The sequence below is a fragment of the Halictus rubicundus genome, chromosome 7, assembly GCF_050948215.1.
Source record: "Halictus rubicundus isolate RS-2024b chromosome 7, iyHalRubi1_principal, whole genome shotgun sequence".
NCBI classification, from domain to species: Eukaryota; Metazoa; Arthropoda; class Insecta; order Hymenoptera; family Halictidae; genus Halictus; species Halictus rubicundus.
The window spans coordinates 19,168,652-19,184,289 of record NC_135155.1 but is presented as its reverse complement, the minus strand read 5'-3'; the positions used below and the strand labels follow the sequence as shown (position 1 = coordinate 19,184,289).

General features: G+C 40.1%; 1 protein-coding gene across 1 annotated transcript in view; it reads left to right on the top strand.

The window, feature by feature from the left end:
• Sls (sallimus) overlaps window positions 1–15,638 on the top strand; it is a 197,246-nt gene that overhangs the window by 16,752 nt on the left and 164,856 nt on the right. Inside the window, exons 18-23 of the mRNA XM_076790970.1 lie at window positions 491–688; window positions 13,479–13,601; window positions 13,693–13,871; window positions 14,129–14,376; window positions 15,063–15,319; window positions 15,417–15,608. Of these exons, the coding sequence (XP_076647085.1) occupies window positions 491–688; window positions 13,479–13,601; window positions 13,693–13,871; window positions 14,129–14,376; window positions 15,063–15,319; window positions 15,417–15,608 (1,197 nt within the window). The remainder of the gene's footprint in view (window positions 1–490; window positions 689–13,478; window positions 13,602–13,692; window positions 13,872–14,128; window positions 14,377–15,062; window positions 15,320–15,416; window positions 15,609–15,638) is intronic.

The window sequence follows — 15,638 nt, the reverse complement described above, 5'->3', positions numbered from 1 at the left end:
TCCATTCGCACCGAAGTTCTGTTGAACACGCTAGATCTTTCGTCGGTAGACAAATTTCGGCACGCTATAAGTACAGTGTTTACTCGATATATGTCCAAAACCCGGGTCTGGCCAGGGACATATAATATCCAGGAGATACTATTCTTTGATCCACTCCATACTATTCTTCGATCCTTTCTTTTCTCAACGTAGAAAAGCACAGCGAAGCTCTAGAGGCGTCTCAGGTCTCTCTAGCTTCTTGGTCCCTGACGGGGTATAGCCCGCGGCAGTGGGGATAATTCTGGGACTTTTATCGGCCAGGCATTTCGGACATATACAGAGTAAACGCTGTACCGTGTCCGACAAGATCGTTTCATAATACGATTCTGGCTCGCCTAATTGAGATCCGTGCAAACAGAAACAAAGATAGGATAATGTTTGATCGGTGGTGAGGGCAAACGCTAAATCGATCAACGCTGGCAGTTCGAACGACTCTGTTTTCCCGCGAAAGGGGAGAATTACGAGGATGGTGGACGGGCACGAAGCGATGGAAACGACGGAGAATAGTGATGGACCTCGTGAGAAGGAATCACGATCGGTGGTGGAGAGCAACGAGGATGCCCCGCAACAAACCACCGCTCCGACGACCACCATAAGCACCATAGCCGTGCAGAGCGGTGAAACGCGTCTGGTGATCGCTCTACTTCAAGTAAGGGCCACCGTATCTTATGTTACGATTAGACCACCGATGCATTAATCTGTCCGTGCTCGGATGCACTATCCCCTTTTAGTAAGTAGGCTCGATAACTCGGGCGAAGCTTCTTTGAAGTGCAATAATAAAAACAGGAACTTCTCCATAGAAGTTTCAGCATTATCGATCGATTGTTTCGTTTAAGAAAATTACTAGACTTCGAATTTTTCTGAGAAATAAACATTTGCTCGGTCAATTGTTCGAAGCAGAAATGACCTAGAAATGTGTTCTACAATTTTAACAACTTCACGAAAAAAATAAGGATTAGAGAAAGAAATGTTTTAATAAGTATTCCATTTATATTTTTGGTACATATAAAATTGCGTATAATGACTAGACTGTGGATTTAAAATAAAACATTCGTTCTCTCTTCCATAAGTTTAGTTTCTTTCGATTCTTTAAATCTGTATATGTATAAAATCTGCAGTCTAATCGTGATACTCAATTTTTACGTTCGTCTGGTTCAGTTATATCCGAACAGCTGGACAATCGCATACTTTCCTACGCTGGCGTTGAAGTCACCGTGTCTACGAAGCGATATAGCGCAGTGTAAACCTACCCACTGATACTTATCAATTATAGTTACCAAATTGATTCCTTCTTTCTTTCTATCAGGTTACTGCATATGCAAATGTCCGCTTTGAACAGTAATATTAAAGAATCGCAACTTTTTTCTCAACGCACTCATTGATTAAAGAATTACAAGTTTCTTGATTGTATTACGGAATCATTTTGTATTCTTCTTTTACATCGGCTGACGTTGAAATAAAATTAATTTAAAAGTAAAATTATATACCTAAATTAAAATTAAACATGGGACTTTAAGAATCAGCTTTAATCTTTCTTGATCAAAACGATTTATAACATTTGCAAGGTACGGGATAATTAGAATCAGACATTTCATTTGCAACAACCTAATTGTATAACAATTTTCAACATAATAATTCATTGAATGAAATGCAATTTTTGAACTTTTCCTATACTCACTGTGAAAAATGGCGGATTGCATAGACGCCAGCAATTGACTAGCGTTTGGCGGCATACATCTGTGTCATATAGGCATAATTGTCAAAGGAGCATACCCAACAGGCATGATGCACGGTTTAGGAAGCGTTCGGCGACATTTAATCGTTCCAACATTCGTCAGGTAGGGCGCGGCGCGGCGCGTAGCTGCACGCGCGTTACACGCGACCATAATCTATGGTGTTAGATTATTTTGGGAGCCGGTCGCTCGAGTCCATAGCTATTTTCGAGTCCTCTCGAAACTGTGAGCGTTTTAGGTAACCATCGAGCAAAACGAGGTCTCCGAAACTCCGCGAAGGATAAATTTAACCGCTACGGTTCCTTCCATCGCGAACCCACCATGAACGGGGAACCATCTCGCGTTCGTTATGCCACGAGAATAATTGGTCGCGGCCTGGACGATTCCGTTGTTAACGAGGAACATCAAACACCTAGACTGAAGCGGTTTGCCACGGGATGGCGTAACACCCCTTGAACACCATCTCAATGGTGTTCCGTGAACCTATCATAAGATTCCTGATGCAACACTCTCGCAAGTCGCATTTCTTGAAACCAAAATTATAAAGTTTCTAGATGTTTCCACAATGAATGTCAAAACCAGACATTCCATATATTTTTAATCCTTGGGTTAATATCCAGGCATCCGAGTACCTACCTTATATTTTTCTTTAAAATTTATTTTATGCTGTAGCCGATACATAACAAAGTTATAGATTCTGCCGGTAATTACGAATTAATTCTCCCCTAAAATTATTGAAAACTGCTGAGCTACGAGACAAACGTTACTCCAGCTTGAAAGTATAGTCTTTAGAGGTGGTGGAAGAACTTTCTGGCTGTATTGCAAAGTGCAGAATCGTGCATGAAAATATTGAGTATTTCGAGTAACTAGGTTCCCAATTAAGAATTCATTGATTTCGTGTGAAATCGTACATTAATTTCAAGTGTCGACGACACAGTGTTAGGGTTAAACGAAGTATGTTGACTTTTTCAATTGAAACAATTCTATACCTGCGGCGAATCGTTCGCTGATCGATAAAATTTGGAAAAAATCTTCCACGGCAAAAATGTTTACCATTTGCTCGCGGATCGGGGCCGTTAATGCGTGTTATCGCAGCAGCGTAATCGAAAAGACAAGCATCCAGACGGGGCGACAGACACGCGAAGCCTGGTCCCCGCGGTTCGATCCAACTGGATCTACCGTGGCATGGATCGGCCGTACGGTCTCGTGTAATCCAACAAACCGGTATTATACGAGACGGCAGGCGTGATCCTTCCTCCTCGCCTCTACCTACATCGTACCTACGACCTTACGACACTGACTCCTGCCTACGAAGGGACCGAACGCAACAGAAAAAGGAAAATGTAAGGTGGACGGCCGAAAGATGGGACCCCATGCAGTCGGTACAGTCATCTTCAAGCATCTTCGAACTCGTACCCGTTTCAAAAAATTCGTTCCAGCTTCACGCTTCCCTTAACCCTCTGAGGACAAGGATTTTTTGAAACACCACGCATATTTTCTATATTGCATTGTGTATCGAAGCCTCAAACAATGGGAAAAATTAATAATATCAGGATCGGGCACATTTCACTTGAGATAAGAGAACAAATAGTCATTTGATAGAATGAATTTATTTTAAACACATTATTACTTCTGTATTATTCGTATACATAACAAAAACATTTATTTATTTGTTTTATTTCATTTTGTTGTAGCTAATAGTACCGACCAATTGTCAGATTGTCAAACATCCGTGGCAAGGTACTGGACAAAATAGTACTGCTGAAAAAATAGTTTTTTTTCGAAATTGTACCACTTACGAATCGCGTAAGTTGTCTTTATCGTACAGATCGAACGACCCGAGATTGCGACAGGTTGTCCATAAAAGATCACCTCGAACGCGACCAGAGTAGCCCAGAATCGCAGACAGCCTTTCGCGATTTCGCAAAAAAACGAGCCGAGGACTTTGCGTGACTTATGTGTGTCAACGGGTACACGCATGATTTCCGGGTCAGGTCTGGAGAAACGTGGAAGACGCGACTCTTTAACCCTGCGGCTGATACGACACGTAACGTGCAGTCTTTTATAAATATTTTTAACACTGCTACTTTAACTCTCGGTTCAACCGTTCAAGATAATATTGACATGTTCCCTAACAGCGTCACACATAGGTGACAACTACGATTTCGTATTTTTCGCAAAGAAAGTCAAATTAATTCTGTATACAGTAGACTCATCATCCATCACAATTCATCATATAGAAATACTATTCCTGATTTTTTAGTTGTCATAAAATTCACTCAACTGAAACTACAGTTGTTTTACTTCTTAAGTACACGTAGTACTTATCTTTGTGATAATCTAATATTTATAAAAACACATTCTATAAATAATCATTGCATAATATTTCCCATCGCATAATTGCTCAATCTTTCCTTCATCGAGTAGGGTAGACTCTATCCATTGTGATCAACGGATTCTTTCCTTTTGGGCATTCAGCCACCCACGCGTGACTGGCAAGAATTATTAGAGGATTATACGTTCGAAGAGATAACAACAGAATATGGTGGTTATTTATCGATTTTAAATTATACAAGGAAACCATTAACTGCTAAGCACTGACATTTACATTTTTCTGGATGTGAAACGTTTTAATCGATAGAATATTTTTAAGAAAAATCGTATCCTCAGTTTTCCACCTGTTGTATCGTGCACAAATATTTTACAAAAAAATAAACAACGGATTCCGAGAGTAGACGTTTCAAGCTTTAAAATGAGTCCATGTTTGTTGTTGTACGGTTCCTTTTTGCGAAATTATAACAGTTTCAATATGGACGAAGTTATTGAAATGCAGAAAAGTGTTCATAGGGTGGGTGTAAAAAGTATTCATACACCACTTTAGGAAACGAGTGACTCGATTAAAATCAGACGAAAAGGCTTCAGTTTTTTTTTTTGAGATGTTAGAAGTACGAACAAGGTAGTGTGTACAAATTACCCACGTTAGGCAAATAGTCGTTGACCGATGAAATGAGAGGTGTAATTGAGACTTGTTTGCAGAAAGGCGTAGGAAATGACTGTATTTACGTAATCACTGTAAAGCAGTGTAGAAATCTACTATATAATCGAAAATAATAAATCGAGTCTAATGCATAGGCGTGAGATGTTTGCGAATACTTGGTTATCATGGTCCACTATACAGGGAAAATTATAAATTATACACTTAATTATACACTTTCTTGAAGGTTATTTTTTCAGGAAATTAAGACAGCTTTAAAATTTATTTTTCCTACTTACAAATTCTAATCGAATGGGTGTTGCGATAATTAGGCAAGTCTACTTTCGAATGATATGATTAAACAATCAAAAAGCAATTAAGAATCACGTATTGCTCACAGACACGTGTAAGGATTGGAGCCTGCTGCCCTTATTGTTAGTGGTTTCAACACACCTTTTTTTCCCACGAAGGTGGCACGTCTGAATGGATCGAAAATCGACTGTAAAATCTTGGTATCGCCTATTATGTTTTACCGAGCGAATTCCTCGGCTCGATCGCGATAAGAACGTCTCAATTACCTACACGGAACACGCGCGCGTTTCGCTTTCAGCTTGCGATTCATCCGCGTCTTCCCCCGTATCGATGATGCTCTTCGCCATTTTGTGATTTAGCGATTTGTTTCGTAGGAACGATTTGCGCGCTTGTAAGGAGATGTTATCCGACAATCTCAGGATCTTTCTCCGTTTGCGGCGTGATTTAGCAAAGGACAGAGGTGATCGACGCCTCCTTCGCCGTCGCACGATCTTATCACGGGAATACGCGATAACAGCGATATAACTGGTTTGACAGATTACATCACGGTATATTACCGGTTACAGTTACATCACAGCATTATCGGTTACACGCGGCGCGGCGCGGCGCGTCTCGGCGAATCGTTTCCTCGGGGTCCTTCGACCGAAATAATGACTCATTGTTCCACAGCGAGCACCACGCTCGGCTATTTGCAAATTAACCATCCCCGCCGTCCCGTTAATTAGCGCCGGTGAAATTTACAAATTATCGGCTAATTTCGTACTAAAACTACCAATTAGTCGTCACTGTCTGCTGCATTCTTTGAGCGTCGTGGACGCCGCGTTCTGGTCCGTCATTCGGTGTCTGGACGAACCTACTCTCGAACGGGGGATGATTTTATAAATATTAAACACGGTCGTAACACCGATAGGGTCGAGTAATTTTACCCGGACACGCAATGTTATCTTTCTTAAGTTCGTAACAGGAGCGAGACCTTCGCGAAAGTTTGTCTCCGGTGTTGAACTATAGCGTCACCTAGATTTTCAAGATTTTTCAACTTTCGAAGAATAATCCGCAGTTTACTAATTACTGTACGAAAACTGGAATCGTCGTGTACGCGACGTGGACTGTTGCGTGCGCGACAGTTTTGGTAAAAAACAATGGGGAGGACATTTCAACAAATTCTGGTTACGTCGGAGAATCGTGCCCGCAGGCTCGTCCCAATTTCAGTACACCGAATATGGCGGTGCAGCAGCGTGTACCGGTTGCACTCATCGTTCTCGAGACGAGACACGCGCGCCGATACACGCGCGACTTCGCGTGCAATCGCTGCACTCGTTGCAGTTTCTGCAGTGTTCACTTTCACTCCGGTCTGCCCCGGAATCTGATTTCATTGTCATTGGTTCTTGTAGATGTATGTTTTCGTATATGGCCGATATTCCCCCGACGCCGAAAGATTATGGGGTTCAAGGTTTAAAGAGAATTTCCATTTGTCAGCTTTGAAAAACCTATTGTATTTTGCTTTAAGAAGCTTTCCGATGTTGAATGCCATTTTTTCACCAATTTCTAGGAATTTCTTTCGGAACTATGACACTTTTTGCATTACGATTTTATACTCACATTTATGGATATTTGCTACTACTTCACCTTTTTACCTACCCCTACAGGGTTGAAAATTGCCACAAAGTATTTTCTTTGGATAAGCTATCGAATGGACTATTGCAAAACCAATTTAGTTTGGAGGCACTTTCGACTACACCCTTTTCGTCGTTCACTCTCATTTGGGCCACCCTGTACATTGCTACCAATAAGGTAGAAAGAAGAATTGTTCGGCGGACAGTTGAAATCTGTAAAAACTTGTGATGATCCGCAGCACACTCTGCGCAAAGGTGTAAAGGGTAACAGTTCGTATAGAAATACGGTAAGCCGTTCTAGGGGGAAACACGAACTCTTCAACGGACCACCGCAATTTCTCTTAAAGGCGTTGGCATGCGAGCGGACACGACGAGCCGCCCGATCCAGATACCGTGCGCGCAGACACTATCGCAAAACGAGTTTTAATATCGCCGCTCGAATCGCGCGAAAACTCGGCCGAAAAAGTTCTGCGGCGAACACACGCCGGGAAACACCTCACACCATAACAAAGCTTATTTCCCACTAATCTCATCAATAACAAATAATTAAAAAAAAAAACAATAGGCAAAGTTCGAATTCTTATAACTCACTTATCAACCGCAGTCGAGCGCCAAGACTTTTCTTTCTTTTGAAAATAGCACTTTTGCTAACATAAAAACAATTCGACTAAGCGTGTGTGGACGAGAAATTGGAAATGTATAAAGCAAAAAACAATCAAAAATCAAAATGAAAGTGGCACTGCGTGTTATTAATATAAGGTAAAATAAAAAATAAAATGTATTATTTGATAAATAAAACACTTTCTAAAATGTGTCAGATGTCTTATAGTTTTGTCGCGGCTATAAGATATGGCAGACTAAGGGACCCAATTACTGATTATTAATTTTTTTTTATTATTAAAGCGCTTGAGAATATTTCCACTATGAAATATCGGATATTTCATATGCAACGAACCCAATATTAAAAAGGCAATCGAGGGGTGTCGCTTCGATCAGACATCTACGCTGAAGTAATTGATTCTGCCCGCTAAATAATCGTAATTGCAAGCTACATGTCAAGTGTCACGGGGAACGCGTCCCCAGCTTCATCATCCAGCGCAATCATCATTCAACAAGGCCGACCTTTCTCCCTGGTCCGCTTCGCGCACAGAGAAATGAAAAATCGGATGTGCCAAGAAGAAGATAAATCACCGCAGTCGCGCGAAATAAGACGAGTAATCGTTATCGAGCAACACAGCGATAGCATAGTGATCGCAAGCAGAGTTTCCACGATGGTAAAACGATGTCCCGGTTTGCCATCGCGATCGATACCGCGGACCGATCGGCAATGATCCGTGAAATCTACCATCGATCATTTTAGAATCGTGCCTTTCTTGTTCAGAAATTCTGTCGCGCATGTTCAGATTTTTCGTCGAGCAGGTAAAATATAATCTGGAAATAAGTGAAAATGAAAATGGAGAAAAAGCTAAACCGTGCGATCTTATTATAGTTCAGAACTGGTTGCAAAGCGGCAGAAACTGCTGGTAATATTAACAATGCCTTTGGTCAGAGGACTATTAATAAGCATACAACTCGATAACTGGTTTCAAAAATTCTTTGTCAGAGATACAAGAGTCTCGAAGATGAAGAGCCTCTCGGATGTCTTTCTGCAACTGATAATGTTGAGCCAAGGGCTATTATCGAAGCAGATCCTCGAAACGCGTCTCGAGAGGTCGCACGAGACATAAAAGTTGAGCACGCAACGGTCGCTCAACGTTGAGCTCGAATTGGCAAATAAAGCGAAACGTAATAAAAAAAACCGCAATTATTTTTCCACCAATCTAATACGCGTAGTTTTGCTCGTCGCTGTAAATCGCTCGGGGGTCGTTCGAAAAAGTCGGCGAAACGAAAGCGATGTCGGATTTCCGGAGCAGCCGGGTACACTTCTAAATCTAAATACGAGCTCGAAGGTAAATTCGGGAAGAGAAAGACGGGAGATGGTGAACTCCTTCTGGAACGGGAAAGAGGGAAGCGTAGAAACTAGAAGAGATCGGGGCCCTGGGTTCGTCGACCCGGCCAGTTGGATCACAGAAAGACGAGATATGCTTCCATTTTCATCTTTGGCAGCCTGCCAAAGTTTCGTCTGGACCGATCTCGTCTCCTCTCTTGCCACTGCCATCCGTCAGCGACAATACGGTGGATCCAAAAAGTATTTCGACACTAAATTTCCGTATTCTCGAGAAATTGTCGATATTAGAATATTTCATTTAAAAGAAAAAAAAAAGGTACAACAATATGCCTGGGCTCGTTTCAAGGCTTGAAACGTCATCATATTTCGCTTTTAGACATTTTACTGTATAAAATTTATATTTATCGCAATAATCAAATTAAAATTGTTAATTACACTATACAGTCATACTCTCCATTTTAGTATTTTATAATAAATAATTTCTTGCAAAAAAACGGGCAAAGAGCAAAACAATAATATAATTGCAATATTTTTTATTGTGATCCATATCATTGACGTTTGTCTTCCAGTTTTCACAGAAATCGTTATATCGGCGTTTGATGACGAACAAAAAAAGTGGTAATAGGCACATACGGTCAATATAATGATAGTTCTCCTCGGGATGGTTAATAACCAGGAGGAGCAGCGTCGTAAATTCTTTGTATACTCTCTCACATTTCATAGCAATTAATATATCAGAATTTATATTACGCTCGAGTTCGTTATCATATCGGGTATTAATTATAGCAATTCTCGCGTGACATCCAATCGACGAGAGTGCATGAACGCGTTCACCAAGAGGGATATGGCCTCTCGCCGCCGAGATCGTCCAAGCTTGTGAAATCTTAATTTTAACTCTTCGGGCACTTAGAATGGACAGTTTAGAATTGGATTTATTGGAGGAGTCTCTTTCGCTTCTTCTAATTGGTTATTTAACCCGGTGACAGCGATGGTGGGATAATTGGACGCAGAACAGATGCTACATTAGTACAGACCAACTGTAATATACTTACTTCTGTACGAAATTTTTTAATAAATGTTTGTGCAAGAGTCTTAGCTTATTAGCGTTTTTTAAACTGTTATGTTATGGCATTAGTCTCCGTCGCTGTGATTATTGATTACATTTTTTATTTTTTTTTTTTTAACTGTGCCCTCACTTTGAAAAATATGAAAAAATGATGTGTTGACTATCATAACAAGATGCTAAGACTGTAAAGATATAAACGTAATATCTTATAACTTTTACAAGAAATCGGCATTTCGAAACTTCCTTTATTTTTTAAATTTCGGTTTTGAAGCTAAAAATTCTGAAAAAATTCACAGTTGTGCATACTAATGGCTAAAATATGCCTGATTTTTCTCAGAATTTTCAATTGAAGAGGATAAGAGAAATTACGGAAAAACCCCATTACTAAATCCCATGTCGATACGTGGGGTTGAAAATTGATACAACATATTCTCTTTGGATAAGCCAAAGAAAAATGGCCTGTTGCAAATTCCTCTCGACCTCCTTATCCGGCTACACCCTTTCCATCAATGTAACATTGATTGTTGAACGGTGCTGCTAATTATAAATTTAAAACAGAAAACCTCAATTTGTGAGTCAATTTAGTGGAAGAAGTTCGAAAACGAGAGGAAGATCAAACGTGCCGGCTGACTAATCAAGATGAATGGTATTCATTAATTCAAGAGGCCGTTATCATCATTTCCACGAAGGCGTGACCTCGAGATGTACCGTTCTCGAAATTTGATCCAAAAGATGAAGGCGTCCGTACCGTTTGAATCTGAATGATCAAAAGACCGAAAGCGTGGGCGGAGTGGATAGAATTCTTCTTGCGATCGCGCGTAAACGAAGGATTTAGAATGGCACGTCGACGATTCGCTGCAAATAAACTGGCGTGTGCAAAAAGGGATGTGATGTCACCATCGAAGTAGTACCAATGTCGCATGCGCGCATTAAAATTTCGCGGCTGGTCACCATTCGTTACGATACTTACACGCTACCACCTGCTCCTATCGGCAGGCCGTTTCTTTGTAATGCAAACGGACTGAGTTAGCAACAATGCAACGTTTTACAGCGATCCCAAGAATATACGATTGTGTGTACAGCAGTGTGCAAAAGTCTTACACCGCCAGGTAAAATTTATTTTACACTTGAGCCATACCTGCTCTATTAAAGAACCACGTGTTTTCCTCTAGTGATTTTTTACTTAAATTTGTTCTTTATCATACAATGAAAAATTACAAAACGTTAATGTATCGACAACAGTTTAATTAGACAGATCGCCTGCAGTGTGTTTCCGCACGCGAACACCAATGATTTCTAATTAGACGCAACGTTGATCCGACAAACGAGCAGTAATTGTGACACTTTCGTGTCTATCGCGATTCAAGGTGATTGAAAGAGTTTTAATCTGGCGACATTGATAATCGATTTGAATCGCTGCTCGTATTTATTGGCAGCCTGCTGAGCGTTGTTAACCGATTAAAAAAGGAACGCACGGTTCCTTACGGCTTCGATATCGCGAGCGATGATGCCGTCATTAAAAATAGAAATCGGAAACTGAACGCGGACGTTCTACGTGCAACAGGTCTCGTTAAAAATATAACGCTTCCGATAGCGCCATCTTTCGTTATATTTGTCGTCGTTTCGATCCTTCGTAACGCAATAGTAATTCGTCAAAGAACAGTTACTAAACTGTTGCAAGCTGAGAATTCTACGATAAATGCTCCTACAAGTAAAACGATCGCCCAGTTGCTTGCAAGGTTACTAGCAGCTTATTACGCCGAGTATAATTATCCAGTAGCCATCGATAATGAAGCTTTATACCGGTTTTCGTGCAACTCATGCCACTGTTCATCGATCATTTCCCCATCGAGCGATTCGTTCGTTAACCCGTTGACGTGTTTACACGACTGCGAATGTCGGTAGCTATTTTCAGGATCAGAAACGCGGAAATTAACGATCGCCAAACTTTCACAGACATAATCGATCCTTCCGTGCGTGATATTTTGGCGCTCGTTTCGATAAACAAACGTCTACTCGGATGGTTTCTCGATCTTCGCTTACGTTAACGTCAACGCCGAGCGATTTGAAATAGACTGGCGGAACAACGAACAAGATTGTTCCATGTGTTTCGAAATTTCTCTGAGCTTCTTTTATCGCACGAACCTCTGCTTTTACGCAACAGATACGTTCCCGAAGAGTAACTGTTAAACAAATTCCTGCAAACACATGTGTTGTACCCATGGAAAAATAGATGATTGTTCTCGGGTCTAAACAAACAACAAAAATGGTTTAGTATAGAACAGTATACAATAGTATAGTGTAGTTTTACAAAACATTTTAATTTTATAAAATATGTCAGTTAGAAAGTTGCTCGTGTTACAAGTCTGTGGTTGGTTACGTTATCTGAACCATATTTCAAAAAATGTGTGTGACAATAAGAATTATCAGGAAACTTGATACGAATGACTACGCTTTTGCCGTTAATCGTTTGATCAAATTTTCATAGTTTATTATATAAATTCATTGTACACATCGTAAAGTACTATTATTTGTTGTTGTATTAAATCTCACACGGTAGTACCACTTTCGAAAGTGAAAACGATCACACAGGTCAGTAATAGCAATGAAACATGTCTCATAATAGCAATTATTTATACGACACCTCGCATACTATGTATCAGCTATTCATTATCACTTAAACTTGTTCGACTAAAAGAAATTGTCACGAGATATTCCATAAACAGGAATGGCAGTTTAACCTTAACAACTTCAGGATAAAAATATATTCACATTTACTATTATTTTACGCGTACATAAATTATATTAATACCCCATTTGTTCAAAATACATTTCTCATCTTGAAACAGTAAACGGGTAAAAAAGTATGATTGACTCCAAACATTATAATTCATGCGAGAATATTACTGAAAATGAATTAAAAAATTACCGAACATTTCAGTTTTACAAAATCCTAATTAGGGTTTGAACAAAATCGGAAGTTGAAAGATTATAAATTGTTTGTTCGAATTGATTGATCGAATAGTTACGTATCTATATTTCTCGATTTTAAGTCAACAATTAATAGAACCCTGTGTCAAAGGAAACGCTACTGAAAGATATTAGGTCCAAGATGTATCAGCTTGCCCTAAATAGATTGTAGAAGAAGGTTTACAAATTCCACCGTCATGTTTGGCTGATGCTGTTCGAGATCTGAATAAAATTCTCATTTCGATGTTCCGACTGGGCTTAATGATCACTCCGTTTTTAGATCGTTGCGTATGATTCCATAAAAGGTATCAGGGAGTCATTTTCTACTGCGCGTCATTGCGTTCTACAAGTCGGTGACGGAAAATTGCCGGTAAATATTAGGTTATACCATATGCAGTTACCACTTTCAGTAGGTCGCAAGAAAAACGATATACATCTTCAAGACAGTGGACTCGATTTAATCAGAACCTACACTATAAACCCAAACCTTGAAACTAAAATGGTTAAGGCGATCCATTATAAATTTTTTCTTTTATCAGACAGTAACCCATGAAATGTTCGATCTTAACTGTGATTTCAGTCAAATAAAAATTAATCTTTTAATCACAGAAAGTATTTCTACACTAAATTTCCTAATTCTCGAGAAATTGTCGATATCTGCACTATGATAATTTTGTTAGATAGAAAAGTGACCAGCAAAGCCATCAAATTTGATCAAATTTTATATATGTATGTGCCATTTTTATAGCATCCTTTCTGGACCCGATGAATCCTTCGAAATGTATATAATGTAATTTCTGTATTTTTGTTTGTCCTCCGACAGAGCGGGGAATGGCTCAGGTTGAAAGTGCTGGAAGTCCAGCCGGAATTAACAAAGCTCGGCGCCTCGGTCGAAGAAGCTACCGAACTTTCGAGCGCACACGACGAAGTTCTGCTTCGATTACAGGTAACGATGCAAACTTTCATACAAATTTCCTTAACGTCTGCTAAGCTGGCGATCAAATTATTAATTTGAAATATTTGTTTTTTCTAACAAGAGCAAACAGAGCCCGGTGGAGGAACTGCTTCGGCAGGCTGATCAGCTGATTTCGAACCAAAGGCCAAGAGCGGAAGTATACGCCGCGATGGCGGAAACTTTAGGGCAAGCTTGGCACGACGTGAACGAGCTCCTGGAGCGTCGGAAACAGATTCTCGACTGCAACGTATTGTTTCAGTGGTATGCGCCATAACAAGCTTGAAATACCTCTACACTACTTTATGCTAAGCGTGCAATGCGCAAAATTAGACGAGCCATGAAAAAGATTCCTAAATAAAGTATTAAAGTAATAAAGATTCCTAAAGTTCCTAAATAACTCAACGAAATTTACAAATTTCCCTCTTCTCCTCCACCCCTCATTAGGCGACTATGGTACTTGGAAAGAACTCTTTCTACTATTGCTTTCACACTTAATTCTAATAAGTATCTTCTTTCAGCCGCGCGGAAGAGTGTCGAAAAAGCATGAGAGCTCTCGAGATGACATGCAACGACACACTGCTGCCGATCGAGATCGAGGCAGTGAAGAACTTCCTGTCGAAGATCCACGATCTTCGGAAGAACATGTTGGAGGCACTGATGGGCGCCCTGCAAGAGGGAAAGAGTTTGTTAGACAGGCTTAAAGAGATCGCGAACGAGGGCACATTGGACTCTAGACCGGAGAGGATTAAACTGGAAGCTGATCACGGTGAGCGGCTGCTACTTAATTAATCTTGCCGGCTGGAAAAACGGATAATTATAATCTATATCGGTATCTTGATCTCGACCGTTCCCTTTCGCTTTTATTTGATCGATGACATAATTGATGTGTGCCTTTCGCGCGCCGACACCTTGCATCGATGATACGCGAAGCAACGAGTAACAGAGACAAAACTGAATAACGAGCTTCTATAATTGCAATCGAACAGTTAGATGATGATGATGAATCTCGTTCTCCGATTCCTGGAAACTAGTTTGCTGGAAGGATATCAGGAAACCAGTATAGATTAATGCTTTATATAATCGAAACGGATTGCTTGAATGACTTCTGTGTTCTATAGTTTCTCGTTCAGTTTCTCGTATGCTACATCATGAAAAAAAAAAATAGTTGGACTAAACTGAACAATGGATTAAGAAACTATAGGCTTCTAACTTTGAAACTACTCGAAATTTATTTTTGTGCGACCGTTTTTTAAACGGAATTGTCACGGTTTGAACATAGTTGGAAAATTTATCGCGAATCAGACATTTAGTGTTCAAATACTTTTGGGATCCAGCGTAGTTAGACAAGATCAAAGGTCGACAATTTTGTTAATTTTGTGGAGTATCGTAGGATGAACATGCTCATTCAAAATTATTCTCTGACAATGTGTTTCTCTCTGATTTGTTGTGCAGCCGTGATACAAGTCGAAAGATGGCTGGAAGAGCTCCACGACAGAAGACAATTGATTGAAACGTCATTTCGTAGTCGAAAGACTCAATTGGAGCAATGCCTGGCTCTAGCTCTGCTGGCCACCGACCTACGTGATCTCGAAGAGATCTTGAACGACAGAATCGCTGCTCTCTCGAGCAGCTGCGATCAACTCGGCGATTCCGCGTCGAGCGCGGAATTGCTTCTGTTCGAATTGAAAAAGTTACAAGCTGAAGCGAAGGTATTAAACGCTTCAAAATTCTACAAAAATAATAAAAATAATAAAATTATAAAATTCAATGCAATTTACATTTATAAACATATTATTGCTATTGCAGGAATTTCAAGATAGGTCGATTAAGATAACGAAGTCAACCGAACGATTAGTGTCATCGGGACACTTTGCCGGCGAACAAGCGACGGAACAAGCTTATGCCATCCTCGGTGCCGCCGCTGATTATGTGAACGACTTGGATCAGTATGAATCGCTGTTGAACAGGGCTATAACATTCTTCGATTCTGCGAGATCCGTATGTATTTGCGGTAGAAACAATTGTCAT